Genomic DNA, 20,511 nt, shown 5'->3' with positions numbered 1-20,511 from the left:
ACGGAGGTGAAAGGATCGGCAGCCAACCCGGGAAGGACCAGCAGCAAACCCCGGAAGGGCCGAGCAGACGAAAGAACAGCGCAGGGTCTAGTGTCGTTCCTCCGCGAAGAGGGGGAGCGACACAGAGGGAGATACAGAAACAGAGGTCTTCCATGCTGGTTCACTACCCAACGGGGAGCAATGGCCAGAACTGGTCCTGTCTGAAACTAGGAGCTTCTTCTGGGTCTCCCACACAAGTGCAGGGGCCCAAGCACTTGGACCACCTTCTGCTTTCCCAGGCTGTAGCAGAGAGCTGGATCAGAAGAGGAATAGCCAGGACTCAAATTGGCACTCACATGGGATGCCTGTGCTGCAGGCAGAGCCTTAGCCTACTATAGTGCCGGCCCCTGGATTCAGAACTTTTAATCTGTAACCTTTGTAAGGAAAAACTTACCAAGGAGATTAAGTGTTTAGATACAGTTTCTTTTGTCTTTAGACTTCTGGTTTCCAGTGAAAAATACTATTTCCCAAAGTTATTTAGGTCAGCTTCTTTTAATCCCCACCAGCTTCTGGCTTTTTGTGGATTTTATTGATCTGTTTCATGGCTGTCCTGGACAGGCCTTATGCCTGACCCAGGCCACAGACCTTGTTTAGTTATTGTGCTGTAAGGAAAAAGGTGAATGTTAGGTACAGCATTAGGCTCCCATTCTCCATAACGTAACAAAACAGAAAAGTAAGTACTCTGTCAGACATAAGTGTATCCAAAGTAGGAAATAATTCTGTGGCCAGGTACCTACAGCGGAGTAATTATTCCATTTATTCTTCATGACAGTCTTGTGAAATAGGGCTGTCCCAGGGACCCATGTTGTGCATGGTACATTAAGCTGCAGTCTGACACCACAGTTTCTGTCTTGGCTGCTCCATTTCCAGTCTAGCTTCCTTCTAATGCTTCTGGGAAGGCAATGGAAGATGGGCCTAAGTCCTTGGATCCAGGCTTGCTTATGGGAGACCCAGATAGAGTTCCAGACTCCAGGCTTTGGCCTGGCCCAGGCTTGACTATTGGTGCAATTTGGGGAGTGAACCAGCAGATAGAAAATCTCTCTTTCTCCCTTCCTCTCTGTAATTCTACCTTTCAAATAAGTAAATAAATTTATTTATTTTTTTGATAGGCAGAGTGGACAGTGAGAGAGAGAGAGAGAGAGAAAGGTCTTCCTTTGCTGTTGGTTCACCCTCCAATGGCCGCCGCGGCCAGCGCACTGCAGCCAGCGCACTGCGCTGATCCAAAGGCAGGAGCCAGGAGCTCTCCTGGTCTCCCATGTGGGTGCAGGGCTCAAGCACTTGGGCCATCCTCCACTGCACTCCCGGGCCACAGCAGAGAGCTGGCCTGGAAAAGGGGCAACCAGGACAGAATCCAGCGCCCTGACCAGGGCTAGAACGCGGTGTGCCGGTGCCGCAGGCGGAGGATTATCCTATTGAGCTGCAGCGCCAGCCAATAAATTTATTTTTAAAAAAAGACTTTTAGTTTTATCGATAAGGAAATTGAGACTTGAGATTTATTAGTTTGTCCAGAGTTTTATAGCTAGTAAATATCTGAGCATTAGTACTCTTTAAATCAGATTGCCTTTTTTCTTTTTTTATTTTTAAGATTTATTTATTTGAAAAGTGGAGTTACAGAAGGAGAGGTAGAGATCTTCCATCCACTGGTACATTCCCCAAATGGCTGCAAGACTGGGGCTGAGCCAGGCCGAAGCCAGATCCAGGAGCTTCTTGTGGGTCTCGAGACCCATGTGTGTACAGAGACCCAAGGACTTGGGCCATTTTCTGCTGCTTTCCAAGGAGCATTAGCAGGGAGATGGATTGGAAGCAGAGCATCTGGACTTGAACGAGCACCCCTATGGGATGTGGGAATTTCAGGCAGCAGCTTAACCCACTGTGCCACAGTGCCAGCCCCCAAAATCAGATTACCTTTGAAACTGCTATAAATAAATGCCTTTAGAAATTAACACTAAGAAGCACTTTTGAAGAGAGACACATTATAGAGAATTGTTAAGCACACTTATTTTGGAGTTCAAGAGCACTGACTATACTGCTTATTGGCTGAGTGCTCAGTTTCTGTAAAATGGGGTAACATGACAATACCTAATAGACAAGGCTGTTTTGAAGATTAAATGAAATCATGCAAAATGCTTCATGTAGGCATTCAGAGAATGCTAACTGTTATTAAGTACTGCTTTTCAAACAAGCTCTATTTTTCATAGTTTTCTGACTTCCAGCAAGGCAAGTGCTATGAAATAGGCTATTCAGAAGCTGTTCCTCAGAAGGGTGAAGCAGGGGCCGGTGCTGTGGCTTAGTGGGTAAAGCCGCCACCTGCATTGCTGGCATCCCATATGGGCGCTGGTTTGAGATCCGGCTGTTCCACTTCCGATCCCGCTCTCTGCTGTGGCCTGAGAAAGTGGTAGAAGCTCCTGGCTCCTAGCTTTGGATAGGTGCAGCTCCGGCCCTTGTGGCCAATTGAGGAGTAAACCAACGGATGGAAGATCTTGATCTCTCTTTCTGCCTCTCCTTCTCTCTGTGTAACTCTGACTTTCAAATAAATAAATAAATCTTAAAAGAAGGGTGAAGCAACAAATCAGCATCTGCCACCTGTAAATGTTTTATGGTGAACATTACCTTAGAAACGTTTGATTCTGTCAGTATTCTTTGCCAAAATAATAATCAGTCATTTTACCTGCCTCCTTATGGTTGCAAAAAGTCAGAAGAGACTGGAAGGTGGCAATTTCTTTTCTTTTCTTTTTTTTTTTTTTTAAAGATTTATTTATCTACTTGAAAGAGTTATACAGAGAGAGTAGGAAAGTTAGAGAGAGAGGTCTTCCATCCTATGGTTCACTCCCCAGTTGGCTGCAGTGTTTGGAGCTGTGCTGATCCAAAGCCAGGAGCCTCTTCCTGGTCTCCCTTGTGGGTGCAGGGGCCCAAGAACTTGGGCCATCTTCCACTGCTTTCCCAGGCTATAGCAGAGAGCTGGATGGGAAGTGGAGTGGCCAGGACTTGAACTGGTGTCCATATAGGATGCTGGCACTGCAGGCAGTGGCTTTACCTGCTACGTCACCGTGCAGGCCCCTGCCAAATAATTTTTGATGCTGCCAACTGAGTGATGATTCATAATTTGCTGATAGTGGGAAATGGGAGAAAATTTAACTTTTCTTTCTGTTTCTTAGGGCTTCTTTGAGAGGAAGAAAACCTATGATTGGTCCCAGTTCAACACACTGTATCTCCGAGTCCGTGGGGATGGCCGGCCTTGGATGGTGAATATCAGAGAGGATACGGATTTAATCCAGAGGAAGAATCAGATGTACAGTTACTTCATGTTCACTCGTGGGGGGCCCTACTGGCAGAATGTCAAGGTAATGGCACAGAGCTTTACTGTTTATGAAAACAAGGTCTTTTGAGATTGTGGTTATATTGTAGTTTACTTTGTGTTACTGATCTGTCTTGGAAAATAGGAGTAGGGTGTGTAGAAGTCTTTTTTAATGTGTTGGCGTTTGTGAGCTTTAGCCCTTACTGTTTTTATTGTTTGTTTTTTAAAAATTTAATTTATTTATTTTGAAAGGCAGAGTTACAGAAAGAGAAGGAGAGACAGAGAGGTCTTCCTTCCACTGGTTCACTCCTCAAATGGCTGCCACGGCCAGGGCTGGGCTAGGCAAAAGCAGGGAGCCAGGAGCTTCTTCCAGGTCTCCCACATAGTGCATGGTCCCAAGAACTTGGGTCATCTTCCATTGCTTTCCCAGGCCATAGCAGAGAGCTGGATCAAAAATGGAGCAGCTGGGACTTGAACCAGTGTGCATATGGGATGCTTGTGTCAGTGGCAGAGGCTTAGCCTACTACGCCACAGTGCCGGCCCTAGGGAATCTCTTCTGGGGTTTGGGGGGGAGAGGGAGAGGAGTGGGTAGAGAGAAATGGAGGGAGGGAGGGAGAGATGTTTTCCATCCAACAGTATGCTCCCCAAATGGCCGCAACAGCCAGGGCTGGGCCAAGCTAAAGCCAGGAGCTTAATCTTAGTCTCCTACATAGGTGCAAAGGCCCAGACACTTGGGCCGTCTTCTGTTGCTTTTCCCAGGCATGTTCTCGGGGAGCTGGATTGGAAGTGGAGCAGCCAGGACTCAACCGGTTCCCTACATCGAAGGCAGTGGCTTAACCTGCTACACCACAGCTCTGGCCCCTATTATATTCTTTACAAAGATTTATTTATTTGAAGGGAAGAGTTAGAAAGAATGAGAGAAGGAGAGATATTCCTTCTGCTGGTTCACTTCCCAAAAGGCCACACTGGCCAGGATTGGGTAGGCCAAAGCCAGGAAGTTCATCTGGGTCTCACCCTTGGATGGCAGGGTCCCAAGTACTTGGGCCATCTCTGCTACCTTCTCAGGCACATTAGTAGGTACGTGGATCAGAAATGGAATAGCCAGGCAGGCTCCCAGTCCGGTTCCATCCAGTTCTCCTACTGCTCCTGCCACGGGTCCCAGCAGATCAGGTGTCGGGAGGAGAGGCAGTGGCTAGGCAGCTCAGCTTGGCAAAGGCTTGCAGGCACCTGGCATGTGCCCTTCCCCACCACCAAGATGTCCAAGAGGAAGGTCAGCTCTGCCGAAGGGGCAGTGATGGAGGAGCCCAAGAGAAGAACCACGTGGTTGTTGGCAAAGCCAGTGCCCGTGAAAGTGGAAGCGAAGCCCAGGAAGGCCACTGGAGAGGATGTCATCAGACAAAGAAGTGCAAGCAAAGGGAAATCAGGTCGAGGTGGCTGACCAAGAAGCTAAAGAAGATCGGCCTGCAGAAAACAGAGAAATGAAAAATGAGGAGAGTCTAGCCTCCGATGAAGCAGAAGAGAAAGAAGCCAAATCTGATTAATATCATACACCATTTGTTACCAGTTGTACCTGTCTCCCTTCTTGTACAATCTAAAAAAATATTTTTATCAACTAGTTTGTAAATGCAAATTTTGTAGTAGCTCTAGAAATTTTTTAAAGGGGGGAAGCCCACCTCATCCCATTTTCAAGTGTAAATGATTTTTTTTAAGAGATGAAATCATTTGCTGGTTGTTTAATTTTTGGTACAAACAGGAACTAGTGGCATATTGAATTATCGGAGGCTTTGACTGTCTTGGGTGTCAGCTTAACATTCTATAGGTGGGGGTGGTTTTTATAGCCTACAATATAACATACTAAATGGCAATTTGGAGTCCCCATTGTGCATTTAATCTGTCTTGAGTATTCTCAGTTACTTCTCCCATGTTTAGTAGCATTGTTTCCTACAGAAAACCACTCTGTTCTGTCAGAACCATGTGTGTTCTGTAACATTTTTGGTTATGGTAGTCCAATTTTCCTAATGATTTTGTTAATGCGCCATGAAAGATTGAAAATTTGAGTATTCCTGTATATGATATTTAATTGTGAATGGGTGGGATTTTTGTAACAGCAACATTTTAATATACTCGTACTAGATAGCCTCTTACGGAAGAGTTGCCAGGGCCGGCACCGCGGCTCAATAGGCTAATCCTCCACCTACTTTGCTGGCACCCTGGGTTCTAGTCCCAGTCGGGGCGCCAGATTCTGTCCTGGTTGCCCCTTTGCCAGGCCAGCTCTCTGCTGTGGCCCGGGAGTGCAGTGGAGGATGGCTCAAGTGTTTGGGCCCTGCACCCCATGGGAGACCAGGAGAAGCACCTGGCTCCTGCCATCTGATCAGTGCAGTGCGCTGGCCGCAGCGCTCTGGCTGTGATGGCCATTGGAGGGTGAACCAATAGCAAAGGAAGACCTTTCTGTCTGTCTGTCTCTCTCTCTCACTGTCCACTCTGCCTGTCAGAAAAAAAAAAAAAAAAAAAAAAAGGAAGAGTTGCCAAATTTTAACCTGGAAAGTCACTGGAATAACTTTTGAAAAAAGTGACAATTCATAGCTTTTTGGACCAAAAAAAAAAAAGTGGAGCAGCCAGGACTTGAACCTGCACCCATATGGGATGCTGGCATCACAGAGGGCAGCTTAACCTGCTACCCAGTATATTCTTTGTCCTCAAAGTTGTAATTCATACTGTCACTTTTCTTTTAGGAATGCTGGCTTAGAAATCTTTCTATCTGTGTTTTAATATTTATTTCATTTAAAATTTATGTCTTTGATCCAGATGGCTAGCCACTTGTCCTAACTTTATGAAGGTACTTAAAAAGGTCTGTGAAAAAAGAATTAAAAGATATGTTAGGAGCCATTAAGACACCACTTTGGAATGTGTGCCTACATCCCATATGCAAATGTCTGCTTTTAACTCCTGGATCTGCTCTCCATTCCAGCTTTCTGCTAATGTGCAGTAGGTAATAATTGCTACTGTCACCGGTGTGAGACACTTGGTCCCTGAAACCTACATGAAATACATCAATTGAGTTCTGTGCTCCTGGGTTGGGCCTGGTCTAACTCTGGCTTTTGCAGACATTTGGAGAATGCACTAGTTTATGGGTGATCCCTTTGTCTATGTGTCTCTCAATCTCTGCCTTTTGAATAAATTTTGAAATAGATGCACTGCTTTTTCATAATACACATTTTCAATGAATTTTTGGACGCTTGTTAAAGTTTATCATTGTAATTTCATAAAGATTCCTCATAGACTTATATTTCCGCTATGAAGTAAATGTTTTCTTCTTTCAGATTCCATTCTCCAAATTTTTCTTCTCAAATCAAGGAAGAGTCCGGGATGTCCAGCACCAGCTGCTTCTTGACAAGGTAACGCTTTCCTGCATTTCTCACTCAGAACTGTGTCTTCTTTAGTGAAACAGAATTCCGTGAGGACAAGCCCAGGTTTGCAGATGAAGGGTGAAGTCCCCACTCAGGCCCTCCTGTGTGATACCCAGACAGGTGCTGACTTGGACCTGTTGTTTGAGTAAACCACCGCCCTGGAGGAAGTTTAGAATGATCATCTTTTCAACATGTATTTTATTTTAGCTTTAAAATGAGTTCTGGAAGGTATTAAGGAACCTCCTCAGAGCTCCATGTTGTCCTTACTACTCTTAAATGACACTACCCAAAAGGGAGAGGAGTGGAAGTAGCATGTGGAAAGAAAAGCAGGCTTGTACTTCTTAGAACTTGTTAGAGAATATGAGAACTACTGTTTCCTTGCTGAGGCCTCACATTGGAAAGACATTTATAGGAATCACCTCAAGGGGTTTTAAAATTCCAGCAAAAACATCAGTACGTCAGTGTATGACATTTTAATTAATTTTCCTTTAAATTTAGATCTCTTCTATAGGATTCACCCTGGCTGATAAAGTGGATGGTCCATTCTTCCTGGAAATAGATTTTATTGGAGTGTTCACTGATCCAGCCCACACAGAAGAATTTGCTTATGAAAATTCTCCAGAGCTTAGCCCAAGACTTTTTAAATAGAGAATATCGTGTGGCAGTTTTATTTATTCAGCTGAGAGCAGTATCATCCACAGTGATACAGACAAAATAAAGTATTTTGAATGGCATCCAACCAGTGACTGGTATGTATTCCCAAGACAAGACTAAATTCTGCTGCAAAGAGGGAGCAGATAAATGGAACACAGCCTTTATACCACTTCTTTTTATATATATATAATGACTTCTTTTTACTTAGCAAAATGTCCTTGAGGTTTATCCATGCTATACCATTTATCAGTGCTTCTTCATTCTTTGTGTTTTTTTGTTTGTTTGTTTTTTGTTTTGGTAAATATTTGAGAGGCTAGAAAAAAAGCAGTTCCATTTGCTTGTTCACTCTCCATATGCCTGCAAATGTTCATAATGGCCAAGTCTCAAGCTGGGAGCCAGGAATGCAATCCTGGTCTCTTGCTTGAACCTTCACTGGTGCCTCCCAAGAGCTGCATTGACAAGAAACTGGTCAGGAGCCGTAACTAAGCTAGATTGAACCCAGGTACTGTAGTGTTGAGATGTGGGCATCTCAGCTGCTAGACCACATGTGTACTCCCACTTCTTTCCTTTATATTGCAGAGTAATATTCCATTGTTTATCCTGTTTTTTTTTTTTTTTTTAAAGATTTATTTATTTATTTATTTGACAGGTAGAGTTACAGACAGTGAGAGAGAAAGAAAGGTCTTCCTTTCGTTGGTTCACCCCCCAAATGGCCACAACAGCCAGCGCTGCGCTGATCCAAAGCCGGGAGCCAGGTGCTTCCTCCTGGTTTCCCATGCGGATGCAGGGCCCAAGCACTTGGGCCATCCTCCACTGCACTCCCGGGCCACAGCAGAGAGCTGGACTAGAAGAGGAGCAACCGGGACTAGTATCCAGCGCCCCAACCGGGACTAGAACCCGGGTGCCGGTGCCGCAGGCGGCGGATTAGCCAAGTGAGCCACAGAGCCGGGCCCCCCATTGTTTATCCTTGTATCCATTGATGGACATCTGGAATTTTCCCCATTTTTTAGCTCTTATGAATAATGCCAGTGTAAATAGTTACAGACAAGTTCTTTGTGGAAATGTTTTCATTTCTTTTAGCTGTTTAAGAGAACTTGTAAAATTTTGTTGATAAATGGAATTAAAGGCTTTATTTTTACTTAGAAGTTATTTATTTGAAAGGCTGAGAGACAGATCTCCCATCTGTGCTTCATTTTGTAAATGCCTGGAGCAGCTGGAGCTGGGCCATACTGAAGCCAGTAGCTCAGTCCAGGTCTCCCACATGGGTGGCAGGGACCCATCCACCTGAGCCATTCCCTGCTGTCTGCCAGGGTCTATATTATCAGGAATCTGGAGTCAGGAGTTCCAGTTTCTTTTCTTTTTTTTTTTTTTTAAAGATTTATTATTTTTTATTTATTTGAAAGATAGAGTTACAGAGAGAGGTAGCAACAGAGAGAGAGATCGATCTTCCATTCTCTGGTTCACTCCCCAAGTGGCCACAACAGCTGTAGCTGAGCTGATCTGAAGCCAGGAGCCAGGAACTTCTGGGTCTCCCACGCAGGTGCAGGGGCCCAAGCACTTGGGCCATCTTCCACTGCTTTCCCAGGTCATAGCAGAGAGCTGGATCGGAAGTGGAGCAGCTGGGTCTCAAACTGTCACCCATATGGGATGCTGGTGCTTCAGGCCAGGGCATTAACCCACTGTGCCACAGCGCTGGCCCCAGGAGTTCGAGTTTCACGCCTCCACAATTTTGTATAATATACTAGTGAAGATCCTTCTCTGCATCGATTTAAAAAAGTTTGCACTGAAATAGACTTAGCTTTTAATTCCATTTTCCATAAACTTTTAAAAGTATCATCGTAAATCCTAGGAGAGGAACTGCTGGGTCAAGGGGTAATCAGTTTTCCATTTGAAGCAGTGAGACCCTTTAAACCATTGGTGTCCTGAAGCATATGATTCCAGTTTCTTCAAATCCTCACCAACACTTATCTTTGGACTATAGCAATTCTATTGGGTATGAAGTGATAGTTCATTGTGATACTAATATATATATATATATATATATATATATAAAACATTTATAATAATGTCAAGCTTTTCATATATGTATTGGCCATTCACACATCATTTTCATTGAATTATCTACTCAAGTCTTTTGCTCATTTTAAAATTGAATTGTCTCAGGGCCAGTGTTGGAGTGTAGCGGGTTAAGCTGCTGCCTGCAATGCCGGTATCCTGTATTAGTGCTGGTTCAGGTCCCAGCTGCTCTACTTCGTCTATCTCCCTGCTAATGCACCTGGGAAAGCAGTGGAAGGTGGCCCAAGTCCTTGGGCCCCTGAACCAATGTCAGAGACCAGAAGAAACTCCTGGCTTCAGTCTGGCACAGCCCTGTCCATTGCAGCCATTTGAGGAGTGAACCAGCAGATGGAAGATCTGTTTCTCCCTCCCCCTCCCTCTCTAACTCTGCCTTTGAAATAAATAACATAAGGCAATGCATTTTTTTTTCTTTTTTAATTTGTTTGAAAGAGTGAGAGAGAGAGAGAGAGGTCTTCCATCTGCTAGTTCACTCCCTAGATGGCTGCAATGGCCAACGCTGTGTTGATCAGGAGCCAGGAACTTCTTCCAGGTCTCCCACACCAGTGCAGGGGCCCAAGCATCTGGGCCATCTTCTGCTGCCTTCCCAGGCTATAGCAGAGAAATGGATTAGAAGAGGAGCAAGCGAGACTTGAACTGGTGTCCATATGGGATGCCAGCACCGCAGGCGGAGGAATAACCCACCTAGTCACAGCGCCAGCCCCGGCAATTCAATTTTTTAAAAAGACTTCTCATGAGATTGTTAGAACTTACACATATGTTCTGGTATAAGTCTCTTTTCAGATACAGTTTATCAGATACTGTCTCCAGTTTGTAGCTTGTTTTCACTTTCTTGGGGTACCTTGTAAGTGCATTAAAATTTTTTGAGTGACAAGGAGAGACAGAGAAGGACTGAGTGTGATGTTCCATCTGCTGGTAGCAACATCCAGGGCTGGGCCAGGCTGAAACCAGGAACCAAGAACTCCATCTTAGTCTCCCAAATGGATGGCAGGAACCAAGTATTCCACTGCTTTCTTAGGCACATTAGCACGGAGCTGGATTGGAAGTGGAGGAGTTGGGACTTGAATTGTGACTTGTACCATGATGCCAGTTCCACATTTAATATTTCGGTAAAGTATGATTTATCTACTTTTTTGGCAGTTGTCCTTTTGCTATCATATCCAAAAAATCATTGCCTAGCACAAGATTTATTATGATTTCTTCTAAACATTTTTAAAAATTTGTTTAAAAGATTTATTTGAAACACAGAATGATGGAGAGCTATAAAGAGATCTTCCATCTGTTGATTCACTTCTCAGATGGCCACAATGGCTGGGGCAAGGCCAAGCTGAGGCTAGGCGTCTGCAGCTTCAACCACTGCTTTCCCAGGAGTGTTAATGAGGAACTGTTTCCTAAGTGGAGCCAACTGGGATGTGAACTAGTGCTCCAGTATGGGATGCTGTGTTGCAGATAGCAGTTTAACCTGCAGCACCACAAAGCCAGCCCCCAAGTTTATAATTTAAGATCTTAAAATTAAGCCTGATAATTTTGAGTTAATTTTTGTGTGCAGTGTGAGATACAGGTAAAAAAATTTTTTTGGTGTATATCGTTTTCCCAGTACTTTTGTTGAAATTAGTGTTCTTTCCCCATTGAATAATCTTGTTACCTTTATTAAAAGCAGTTGGCCATAGATGGATTTCTAGCCCCCCTTTTTTTAAAAAAAATTTTGAAAATTAGATTATGGAGGGATCTTCTGTCTAGTTCACTCCCCAGATGGCTGTACCAGCCAGGGCTGGCCAGGCGGAAGCCAGGAGCTTCAGCCGGGCCTCCCACATGGGTGGCAGGGAACCAAACACTTGTGCCATCTTCCACTGTCTTCTAGGGCCATTAGCCAGTACCTGGGTCAGAAGTGGAGTAGCCAGGACATGAACCGGTGGCCATGTGGGATGCTGGTGTTGCAGGCTGGGGTTTTACCCATTATGCCACAGTGCCAACCTTTGGACTTGCTTTAAACAATCCCCAAATGCCAACAATCACTGGGGCTGGGCCCAGCTGAAGCCAGGAAATCAGTCTAGGTCTCGTTTGTGGATGGCAGGAACCCAGTTGCGCCATTGGCACTGCTTCTCAGTGTCTGCAACTGCAGGAACTTGGGGACAGGAGCTGGAGTTTGGAAATCAAATCCAGGTACTGCAGTGTGGGACTTGGACATCTTAAGCACTAGGTTAAACACCCACTCCCTCTACCCTTTATTCTGTTGATCTATATGTTTATCCTTATGTGATACTGCAGTCTTGTTACTATAGCTTTGTGGCCAGTTTGAAATTGAGAAAGAACAAAAGTAGAAGATGTACACTTCTCAAGACTGTTTTCGCCATTTATATTTCCTTATGAATTTTCTAGTTAACTGCACAAAAAAACCAGGTGTGAATTTTATAAGGATTCTATTAAATCTACAGATCATTTTGGGAAGTGTTTTTAATCTAACAGTTGTATCTTATGATCCATGGATAACTCTTGAATTTCTTTAAGCAGTGTTTCCTAATTTTCAGGGTAAGAGCCTTGCAGTTTTGTTAATTTTATTCCCACGTATGTTTACTCTGTGATATTGTTGTGAATGAAACTTGAGAAATTTCATGTTCAGTGCTAGGAAATAGAAATTTAATTGTTGGTATTCATCTTACAATCTGTATCCTTCATGAACTTATTCTATAGTAGCTTTTTAAGTGAATGCTTTAGGACTTTCTATATAATTTCAAAGCTTTACAGAGGGGTATCCGAGTATACTAATTGTACATGTGTAATATGTTTAGTTAGGCTAGAGTTCACATGCATATGCCTGTGAAACCATCATCAGAGTCAAGGTCATGATTATAATCCCACCTACCTTGAGGCAATCTCTGATCTGTTTTCTATCACTATAGTTCGTATTTTCTAGAATTTAATAGAAATAGGATCACACAATACAAGAAAAATCCAATTTCTATGAATAGTTTATTCCTTTATTCCAAGTAATATTATATGGGTATACCAGAATATATCCATCCATTCACCTGGTGATGGACATTTGGGTTATTACCAGTTTTTCACCATTAAATGTACCAAAAATATTCAGGGTAAAGTCTGCACAGGAATGTATGCTTTCATGTCTCTTGGGTACCTGCTGAGGAATGGTACGGTACGACTACACAGGATAAATGTAGATAAAACTTGTGGAAAACATTGACTAGTTTCTTTAAAAGTAGTTGTAGTATTTTACATTCATAGAAGTATATTTGATCAGATTTCTGCCTCTTGGTAGGAAAACAGGAATTTTTCAAATATTTAGGTATGTGCCATGCTCTGAACATATATATAAAGTATAACCAAACTTGAGAGGCGCTATGCAAATACAAAAGAAAAATACAGCCATTTATTATTATTTATTTGAGATGCAGAGTTAGAGAAGGAAAAACAGAAAGGAGTCAGGAAAAACGCAAGGGTCAGGAAAGGGCACAGCTAATTCTTATAAGAGACATGTTTACAAAGAATGAAAACCAGAGAGAGAAGAAATTTATTTATGAAAATCTTTGAATGGTACAAAACACAGAATCTCTACTTAGAGGAAGGAACAAAGATATAAGGTAAACAACTCTTTGTCTAAAATAAGTAAGCTGACAGCGTAGTAAACCTTAATGTACTAATCATCAACTCTTGATTAAATAAGCAAGGCTGGAATAAACCTGTGACAGATGGCAATTATATGTAGTGGTTTGAACAAAGATGCATATAAGCTAAATACACTTCTTATGTAGATAAAATATTGATGCTATAACCGAACCATCAGCCCGGTTTCATAGCACCAGGTTCTTTAGACTACAGGATGAAGAGGTGGCCTTTCCCTCCCAGCATAGCCGCCTCTTGGTTTTGTTCAGACTCTCCTGGAGTGTGTGCTCCAACTAGCTGCCTATGGGTGAAAGCCCAAAGCAGACTGTAGCTGTGTTAAGGAGAACCAGCAGAGGGAACTTGACATTAAAAATCTAGTCTAGGAATCTGTAGTAGAAGAATGGTTTATGCAAAACCATTGCAAAGTATCTGAGCTTTAAGGTGGTGATATCTTTTCAGGGTACAGCACATGAAGAACTCCTGGACAGTACAGAGATTTAGATGTAGTAGAAAAAGAGGTTTTGACCAAAGCTTGGAAAACAGTACAAAATTATTTACAAAAGGAAACAAATTCAGAATGAAGGAACATTTATAGGATGTTCAAAAATGATTAATCTTTAACCACACTGAGGCCCCTTCGAGCTCCCAAAACCTTCGCTTTCTTCTCTTTTCGTTCTTGCTCATGTTTCTTCCGTTGCTCTTCCCTAAGGGGGACAGGTCACACGTGAGGCTGCAGCAGAGCTCGACAGACACTTCAGACATTACAGCCTAATGTCCAAACTTAAAATGATATTTGGCATGTTTGTGTAAAACCAGACTCGTCCAGGGCACTGGCTCTACCTTGCAGTTCTAACTCTTGGCCATTGTGTCTCAAAGGGCTTAGCAAGGGATGTTTTCCTCTTTGACATTAATTCTGCATTTAAATCATGCATGAAAAGAACCAGGGGCACTTTGGTGATTGGATTCAACCCCTGTACTTTACACATTTATTTAAAATTTGAAATCCCCACTCCTAGAAGTGAAGTCAAAGGTAAGTGCAAAATCAAGTAGTCCCAAGAAACCGCTAGAACTAGAGGCAGTGTCTACTGACTTAGGCCCCTGTGTTTGTTATCTCCCCTCTGGGGAATTGGGCAGCAAGAAAGAAAAGGCCCCAGATCATGTTAACTATCTTACACTCAAGTGCAGGTAAAGGCTTTGGCGGCAGCAAGATATAAACAACAGTAAACCCTGTTGAGGGTTCCTGGCAGGGAGTGTGAACTCGACTAGGCCCAGCTGCAGCCCAGAATGAGCTCGGGCTTTATTTGATTTGGAGGCTGAAGGAAGCCTTGAAAGACCAACATGTTTCTCCCCTGAGGAGGGCCCTGATGTGCCATCAAGCACGTTTCCTTAGGCTGAGGACTTCACAACCACGGGCACACCAGGGCCCCGGGGCACTTGAACACTGGTGTCAGGATTTCTCATGTAGAGCAGGGCTCAGTCGGGATCTTGTGACTTAACAGTAGCACCCTGGAAACAATGCAGCTGCCTGGGCCTCACTCCACACCTACCACGTGAGAATCCACTGCACTACAGGCAGGCGGCGGTAGTTTCCAAATTCTGTGGGTAACTGTGCTATAGCTTGTTCCCCAAAGATACAAATGCTAGAAGCATGAGCCTCTGTAACTGTACTGAGAAGGGGGTGGAAGCTTGAAGAGCCAGCGGGGGGAAGTCAGGGAATGAGGGCACCACTGTCTTTCGGGAATGGGTGAGGAGTTGCAGGACAGGATTAATGACCTTGACTATGGCATGCCCTAAAGTAAGGTTCAGACCCCACTCTAAGTGTTCCCGACATGTGATGGCATCTGCCATGGTATGATACAGCCTGAGGCTCTCTCCAGGAGACATCTGATCTCAAACTCCAAGAACTGTGAGTCAAAATCAACTACTTAAAAAAAATGCCCAGTCTTAGGTTACACAGATGGATTAGAACATTCCACTTGTAACCTTCAGCTGCACTGCCACTGTGAATCACCATCACTGAGAGGTGCTGGTTTATATGGTCTTTAAAAATGAAAAGAATTATACGAGTGGATACTTGTGAACTCACCTAGTCTGGAGTCGTGGTTGTTTGTAACTTTTCTTGTGGAAGCTAACTCTGTTTCCATGTTCATTCAGAGAATTATTTTCTTTAGATTGCCCCCATGGTTTCAGCTTTCCTAAATTTAGGACAGAAACAAAACCTTGATTTTTATTTATATTCCCAGCTTTATTCTCTTCAACTGTGGCTACCTGTCAACATTTACACTTTGTTTTTATGGACAACTGCCAAATATAGTTTGCCATTTCATTTCACATTCCACAGAGGACATATTTAATCCTTGGAAAATCACAGAAAAAAACCTGATCACATAGGTATTGCGCTTAAGGTAATATTTCATCTGTGCATTCTGTTATCTTTACTTGTGAAAATGCGGGAGTATTTTATCAAGTGAGTGGATGAGTGGGAATATTTTGTTGGCATCAGGACTGGAACTGGATCTAGTCATCCAAAAACCCAGAAGATCTGACATCAGTTTGTGGAAGAGATGTCTGCAGGTCTGTGTTCACCATGTCAGTATCCACAAAAGTCAAGATACAGAATCAGTCTAAGTGTCCATCAATAGATAAGCAGATAGAATGGGATATACTTGGATTTATATTACACAATGTAATACTATTCGCCCTTACAAAGGAAGGAAATCCTGTCATTTGCAAAATGGTTGCAGTTTGAGAACACTGTTAGGTGAAATAAGCCAGGGACAGAAAGACACACAGTACATCTTCCCATGTGTGGCATCTAAAAGAATTCATAGGAGTAGAGTAGAATGGCAGTTGCAGAAGGGAAGAGGGGTTAAGGGGAGAGGATCAAAGGGTACAACACTCTCAGGAGGAGTGAAGCATTTCTCTTAGACCTGTTGCGTGGTGTGGTGAATGTAGTTAATAGCACATTTTACTAGGGGGCTTCAAAAAGTTCCTGGACAATGCATGTTATTTTTTAATGCCAATTTTCTAGGAACTTTTTGAAATATCCTTGCATATTCCAAAATAATAAATTACAAATGTTCTCAAGATTAATCTGTATGTAAAAGACCATACTATTACTCTATACTCCCAAAAATGACAGTTATAAATTATAAAATGAAAAGAACTTGGACTAAATTTCCAGATGTTTAAAAAAAAAAAAAAACTTTGGGGCTGATGTAGCACAGCAGGTTAAGCTGCTGCTTGCCCTGCCTGCATCCCATATCAGTCCCAGCTGCTGTGCCTCTGATCCAGCTTCTTGCTAATGTGCCAAGAAAGGAAGTGGATGATGGTCCAGGTACTTGGGCCCCTGCCATCCATGTGGGAAGACACAGATGGACTTCTTGTCTCCTGGTTTTAGCCTGGCCCAGTCCTGGTCATTGTGGCCATTTCAGGAATGAACCAACAGCTGGAAGATCTGCCTATGTGTGTCTCTGTCACTGCCTTTCAAATAAATAAATCTTAAAACATTCCTGGGGTAGCATTGTGGCACAGTGAGTTAAGACATTGCCTGCAACAGTAGCATCCCATTGGGTACTGGTTTGAGTCCTGGCTCTTCTACTTATGATCTAGTTTCCTGCTAATACACCCAAGAAAAGATGGCCCATGTTCCTGGGCCCCTGCACTGTGGGAGACTTGAAGAAGCTCCTAGCTCCAGCCTGGCCCAGTCCTGGCCATTGCAGCCATTCGAGGGGCGAACCAGTGGATGGAAGATCTGTTTCTCCTCTCTGTAACTCTGCTTTTCTTTTTTTTTTTTTTTTTTTTTTTTTTTGACAGGCAGAGTGGACAGTGAGAGAGAGAGACAGACAGAAAGGTCTTCCTTTGCCGTTGGTTCACCCTCCAATGGCCGCCGCGGCCGGCGCGCTGCGGCCGGCGCACCGCGCTGATCCGATGGCAGGAGCCAGGAGCCAGGTGCTTCTCCTGGTCTCCCATGGGGTGCAGGGCCCAAGCACCTGGGCCATCCTCCACTGCACTCCCGGGCCACAGCAGAGGGCTGGCCTGGAAGAGGGGCAACCGGGACAGAATCCGGCGCCCCGACCGGGACTAGAACCCGGTGTGCCGGCGCCGCTAGGCGGAGGATTAGCCTAGTGAGCCGCAGCGCCGGCCTGTAACTCTTGCTTTTCAAATAAAATTTTAAAAATTCCTGTGGTTCAGCCTCATATGCTACTACATAATAGATGCTTAGATTGCTTTTACAGTTATATCTGTGCCTGATAATTTTTTTTTTCTAAAGATTTATTTATTTGAGAGGTAGAGTTACAGTGAGAGGAAGAGACAGAAAGGTCTTCCATTCACTGGTTCACTCCCCAAATGGCCGCAGTGGCCAGAGCTGGGCCATTCTGAAGCCAGGAGCTTCTTCCTGGTCCCCTACGCGGATGTAGGGGCCCAGCACCCGGGCCATCCTCCACTGGTTTCCCAGGCCACAGCAGAGAGCTGGATCAGAAGAGAAGCAGCAGGGACTAGAACCGGCACCCCATGTGATGCTGGCGCCACAGGCAGAGGATTAACCCACTGTGCCATGGCACCGGCCCCTGTGCCTGATGATTTTATAGATATCCAAATAGATAGACATTGGCTTTTAAGAAATTAAAAAATCCTAACCACTTAGGTCCACAATAGGCCACAGCTAGGGCTGAATCTGGGGGATTGCCAGGAATGCAATTCAGGTTCCCTGGTAGATAGTAGGAACCCAATTACTTGAGCCTTCACTGCTGCCCAACTTGGTTCTGCATTAGCAGGAAGATGGAGTCAGAAGCCAGAGGTGGGCATCAAATGCAGACACTCCGATGTACAGTGCAGGCATCTCAACTGCTAACTGCCTGCCCCATTCCTGTTTTTCAGGAAGGACTTTTACACCCACTGTTCCGTTCAATTCTTTCAAAAACTCCTGAAACAAGTAGTAATATTTATTTTCTCTTGCATAAACAAAAAACTAAATGAACTGTTGAGGATATAAAAAAGTAGAAGCACAGATGAAGCTCGAATCCAGGTTCTCTAGTAACTGGAAGTGACCAGTAGTCAGGGTCATTCCCGTACTGTATGCTTGGTGTGCACATGCCAGGGACTGTTCTAGGTGCAGGTGACACAGTGATGAACCCAGCAGTCATGGCTCCCTGCTCTCTGGGAGAGACAGTGAGAGGGTGCTAAGTGCTGTGAAGGTTTGTCAGAGCAAGGCGTGAAGAGTGCTTGTGGTAGGAGGAAGGAAGGAAGACCTGAGGTAGAGACAGTGGGGGACACGCCATGCAAGGGGAGCACGAGCGCTGTGAGGTCTGCACGAGGCGTGGGGAGAGCAAGTTCAGACACCTGGAGGTAGGAATGCACTCCACGTCTGAGGGGCTCGGAGCGGTGTGGCTGGAGCGTAGTCGGGGGAAGTCAGTGCCACACTCCAGGCGTGAAGCAGAGAGGCTGCTCTGGAGTTCCGGCAGCTGTCAGGGTGACTTGGGCAGAGGACTGGAGGGAGAGGTGACAAGCAGTCACATTAAAGGTCTCTGCAAGGGGAGCAGAGAGGTGGAGGCAGAATCAGAGCGAAGAGTTGGACAAAGGCGAGGTTTGGCCCTGCATGAGGGGGCTGGAGTGGCCACAGATGGTATATCTCAGTGTTCCATATCTGTGGTGTTCCTTCTTTTTAAAACCAGTTTAGCTGCCTCTTGCCTCTAAGATTTGTAAATAAGATAAACAATGCTACCTAAGTGTGATTCTTTTATGAAGTCTTGGTGTTTTATAGTAATTCCAGAAGTACTGGAAGGTAGATTACATTAGGTATTGTTATTTTAAATGAATTTCAGGACACATTAATGTGTGCTGAAGAGTGACACCTGGCCAATATGTGTGCCAGGGTTAGGCCAGAGGTCCCACTCTGGGCTCCTACAGGAGCTGTAGAGAACATACTCCAAGGCCAGCGCTGTGGACTATGGGTAAAGCTGCTGCCTGCAGTGCCACCATCCCATATGGGCGCCAGTTCATGTCCCAGCTGCTCCACTTCCAATCCAGCTCTGTTATGGCCTGGGAAATTAGAAGATGGCCCAAGTCCTTGGGCCCCAGCACCAGCATGAGAGACCCAGAAGAGGCTCCTGTTTCCTGCCTTTGGATCAGTACAGCCCCAGCCATTGCGGCCAACTGGGCAGTGAACCAGCGGATGGAAGACCTCTCTCTCTCTGCCTCTCCTTCTCTGTGTAACTCTTTCAAATAAATAAATCTTTAAAAAAAAAAAAAAAAGAGGCTGCACACTGCACAGGCGGACTTACAAGTTTCTTGATTGTGGATGAAATTTAGTAGACTGAATTAAAAGCTAAGTTTAGGGGCTTGTGCTGTGGCACAGCAGGTTAAGCTACCATCTGTAGTGCCTACATCCCATATCGGCACCGGATCGAGTCCTAGCTGTCCCACTTTAATCCAGCTCTCTGCTATTGCTCCTGGGAAAGTAGTAGAAGATGGCCCAAATGCTTGGGCCCCTGTACCCATGTGGGAGACACAGAAGAAGATCCTGGCCCAACCCAGCCAGCTGTTGTGGCCCTCTAGGGAGTGAACCAGCAGATGGAAGATCTGTCTTCTGTAATTCTGACTTTCAAATAAATAAATAAATAAATCTTTGAACAAAACTAAATTTATTTTAGTAAAAGTAACTAAAAATACTTTTACTTTTATTTCAAAGAAAGATATCTTGCATCTATTGGTTTACTTCCCAAATACCTACAACAAACCAGGTCAAAGCAAGAAGGCTGGAACTCAACCCAGGTCTTTTACATGGACAGCAAGGAACCTATTACTGTACCATCATCCGCCACTTCCAAAGATATGCATTAGCAAGAAGGTGAATCAGAAGTGGAGAAGCCATACTTGAATCAGGCACTCCTGTGTGATGCAGGCATCCCAAACATTGGCTAATCACTGTGCCAAATGCCCATCCCCACGAAGTGTTTTTATTTTCTTTATTTTTTTTAAAGATTTTATTTATTTATTGAAAGGTAGAGTTACAGACAAAAGGAGAGACAGAGAGAAAGGTCTTCCATTCTCTGATTCATTCCCCAGATGGTCGCAATGGCCGGAGCTGAGCCGATCTGAAGCCAGGAGCCAGGAGCTAGGAGCTTCCTCCAGACTCCCACACGGGTGCAGGGGCCCAAGGACTTGGGCCATCTTTTACTGCTTTCCCAGGCCATAGCAGAGAGCTGGATTGGAAGTGGAGCAGCTGGGACTAGAACCAGTGCCCATATGGGATGCCTTCTGCGCCACAGTGCTGGCCCCTTTTTTTACTTTAATTTTTATTTATTATAAAGGTAAAGCTACCAAAGTGAAAGAGGTCATCTATCTGCTGGTTCACTTCTCAAACGCCTACATCAGCCAGGACTGGGCTAGGCCTGAAGCCAGGAGCCTGGAACTGCATCT

The 20,511-nt window shown here is 44.4% G+C and overlaps 2 protein-coding genes and 1 pseudogene across 39 annotated transcripts in view; 2 read left to right on the top strand and 1 right to left on the bottom strand.

The window, feature by feature from the left end:
- NDUFAF1 (NADH:ubiquinone oxidoreductase complex assembly factor 1) overlaps positions 1-7,480 on the top strand; it is a 36,901-nt gene extending 29,421 nt beyond the window's left edge. For all 21 annotated transcript variants that reach the window (XM_070054014.2, XM_089310096.1, XM_089310103.1 and 18 more), the window contains 3 exons: positions 3,195-3,380; positions 6,655-6,729; positions 7,240-7,480. In XM_070054014.2, the coding sequence (XP_069910115.1) occupies positions 3,195-3,380; positions 6,655-6,729; positions 7,240-7,389 (411 nt within the window). In that variant the 3' untranslated portion in view covers positions 7,390-7,480. The remainder of the gene's footprint in view (positions 1-3,194; positions 3,381-6,654; positions 6,730-7,239) is intronic.
- On the top strand, positions 4,104-5,009 carry LOC138844671 (uncharacterized; annotated as a pseudogene).
- Positions 7,481-13,146: 5,666 nt separating the features above from the next.
- Positions 13,147-20,511, bottom strand: part of NUSAP1 (nucleolar and spindle associated protein 1) — a 67,764-nt gene continuing 60,399 nt past the window's right edge. For 17 of the 18 annotated variants that reach the window (XM_089310087.1, XM_089310091.1, XM_089310088.1 and 14 more), the window contains 2 exons: positions 15,176-15,284; positions 13,147-13,793 (listed from right to left, as the gene is read on the bottom strand). In XM_089310087.1, coding sequence (XP_089166213.1) covers positions 13,700-13,793; positions 15,176-15,284 — 203 coding nt within the window. In that variant the 3' untranslated portion in view covers positions 13,147-13,699. Of the gene's footprint in view, positions 13,794-15,175; positions 15,285-18,348; positions 18,580-20,511 lie in introns of those variants that run through there. The other variant, XM_089310081.1, reaches the window with a different exon arrangement.

This window comes from Oryctolagus cuniculus, chromosome 12 (assembly GCF_051225735.1).
Source record: "Oryctolagus cuniculus isolate XC-2025 breed Fujian yellow rabbit chromosome 12, ASM5122573v1, whole genome shotgun sequence".
NCBI lineage: Eukaryota > Metazoa > Chordata > Mammalia > Lagomorpha > Leporidae > Oryctolagus > Oryctolagus cuniculus.
This window is presented reverse-complemented; position numbering and strand designations above follow the sequence as displayed.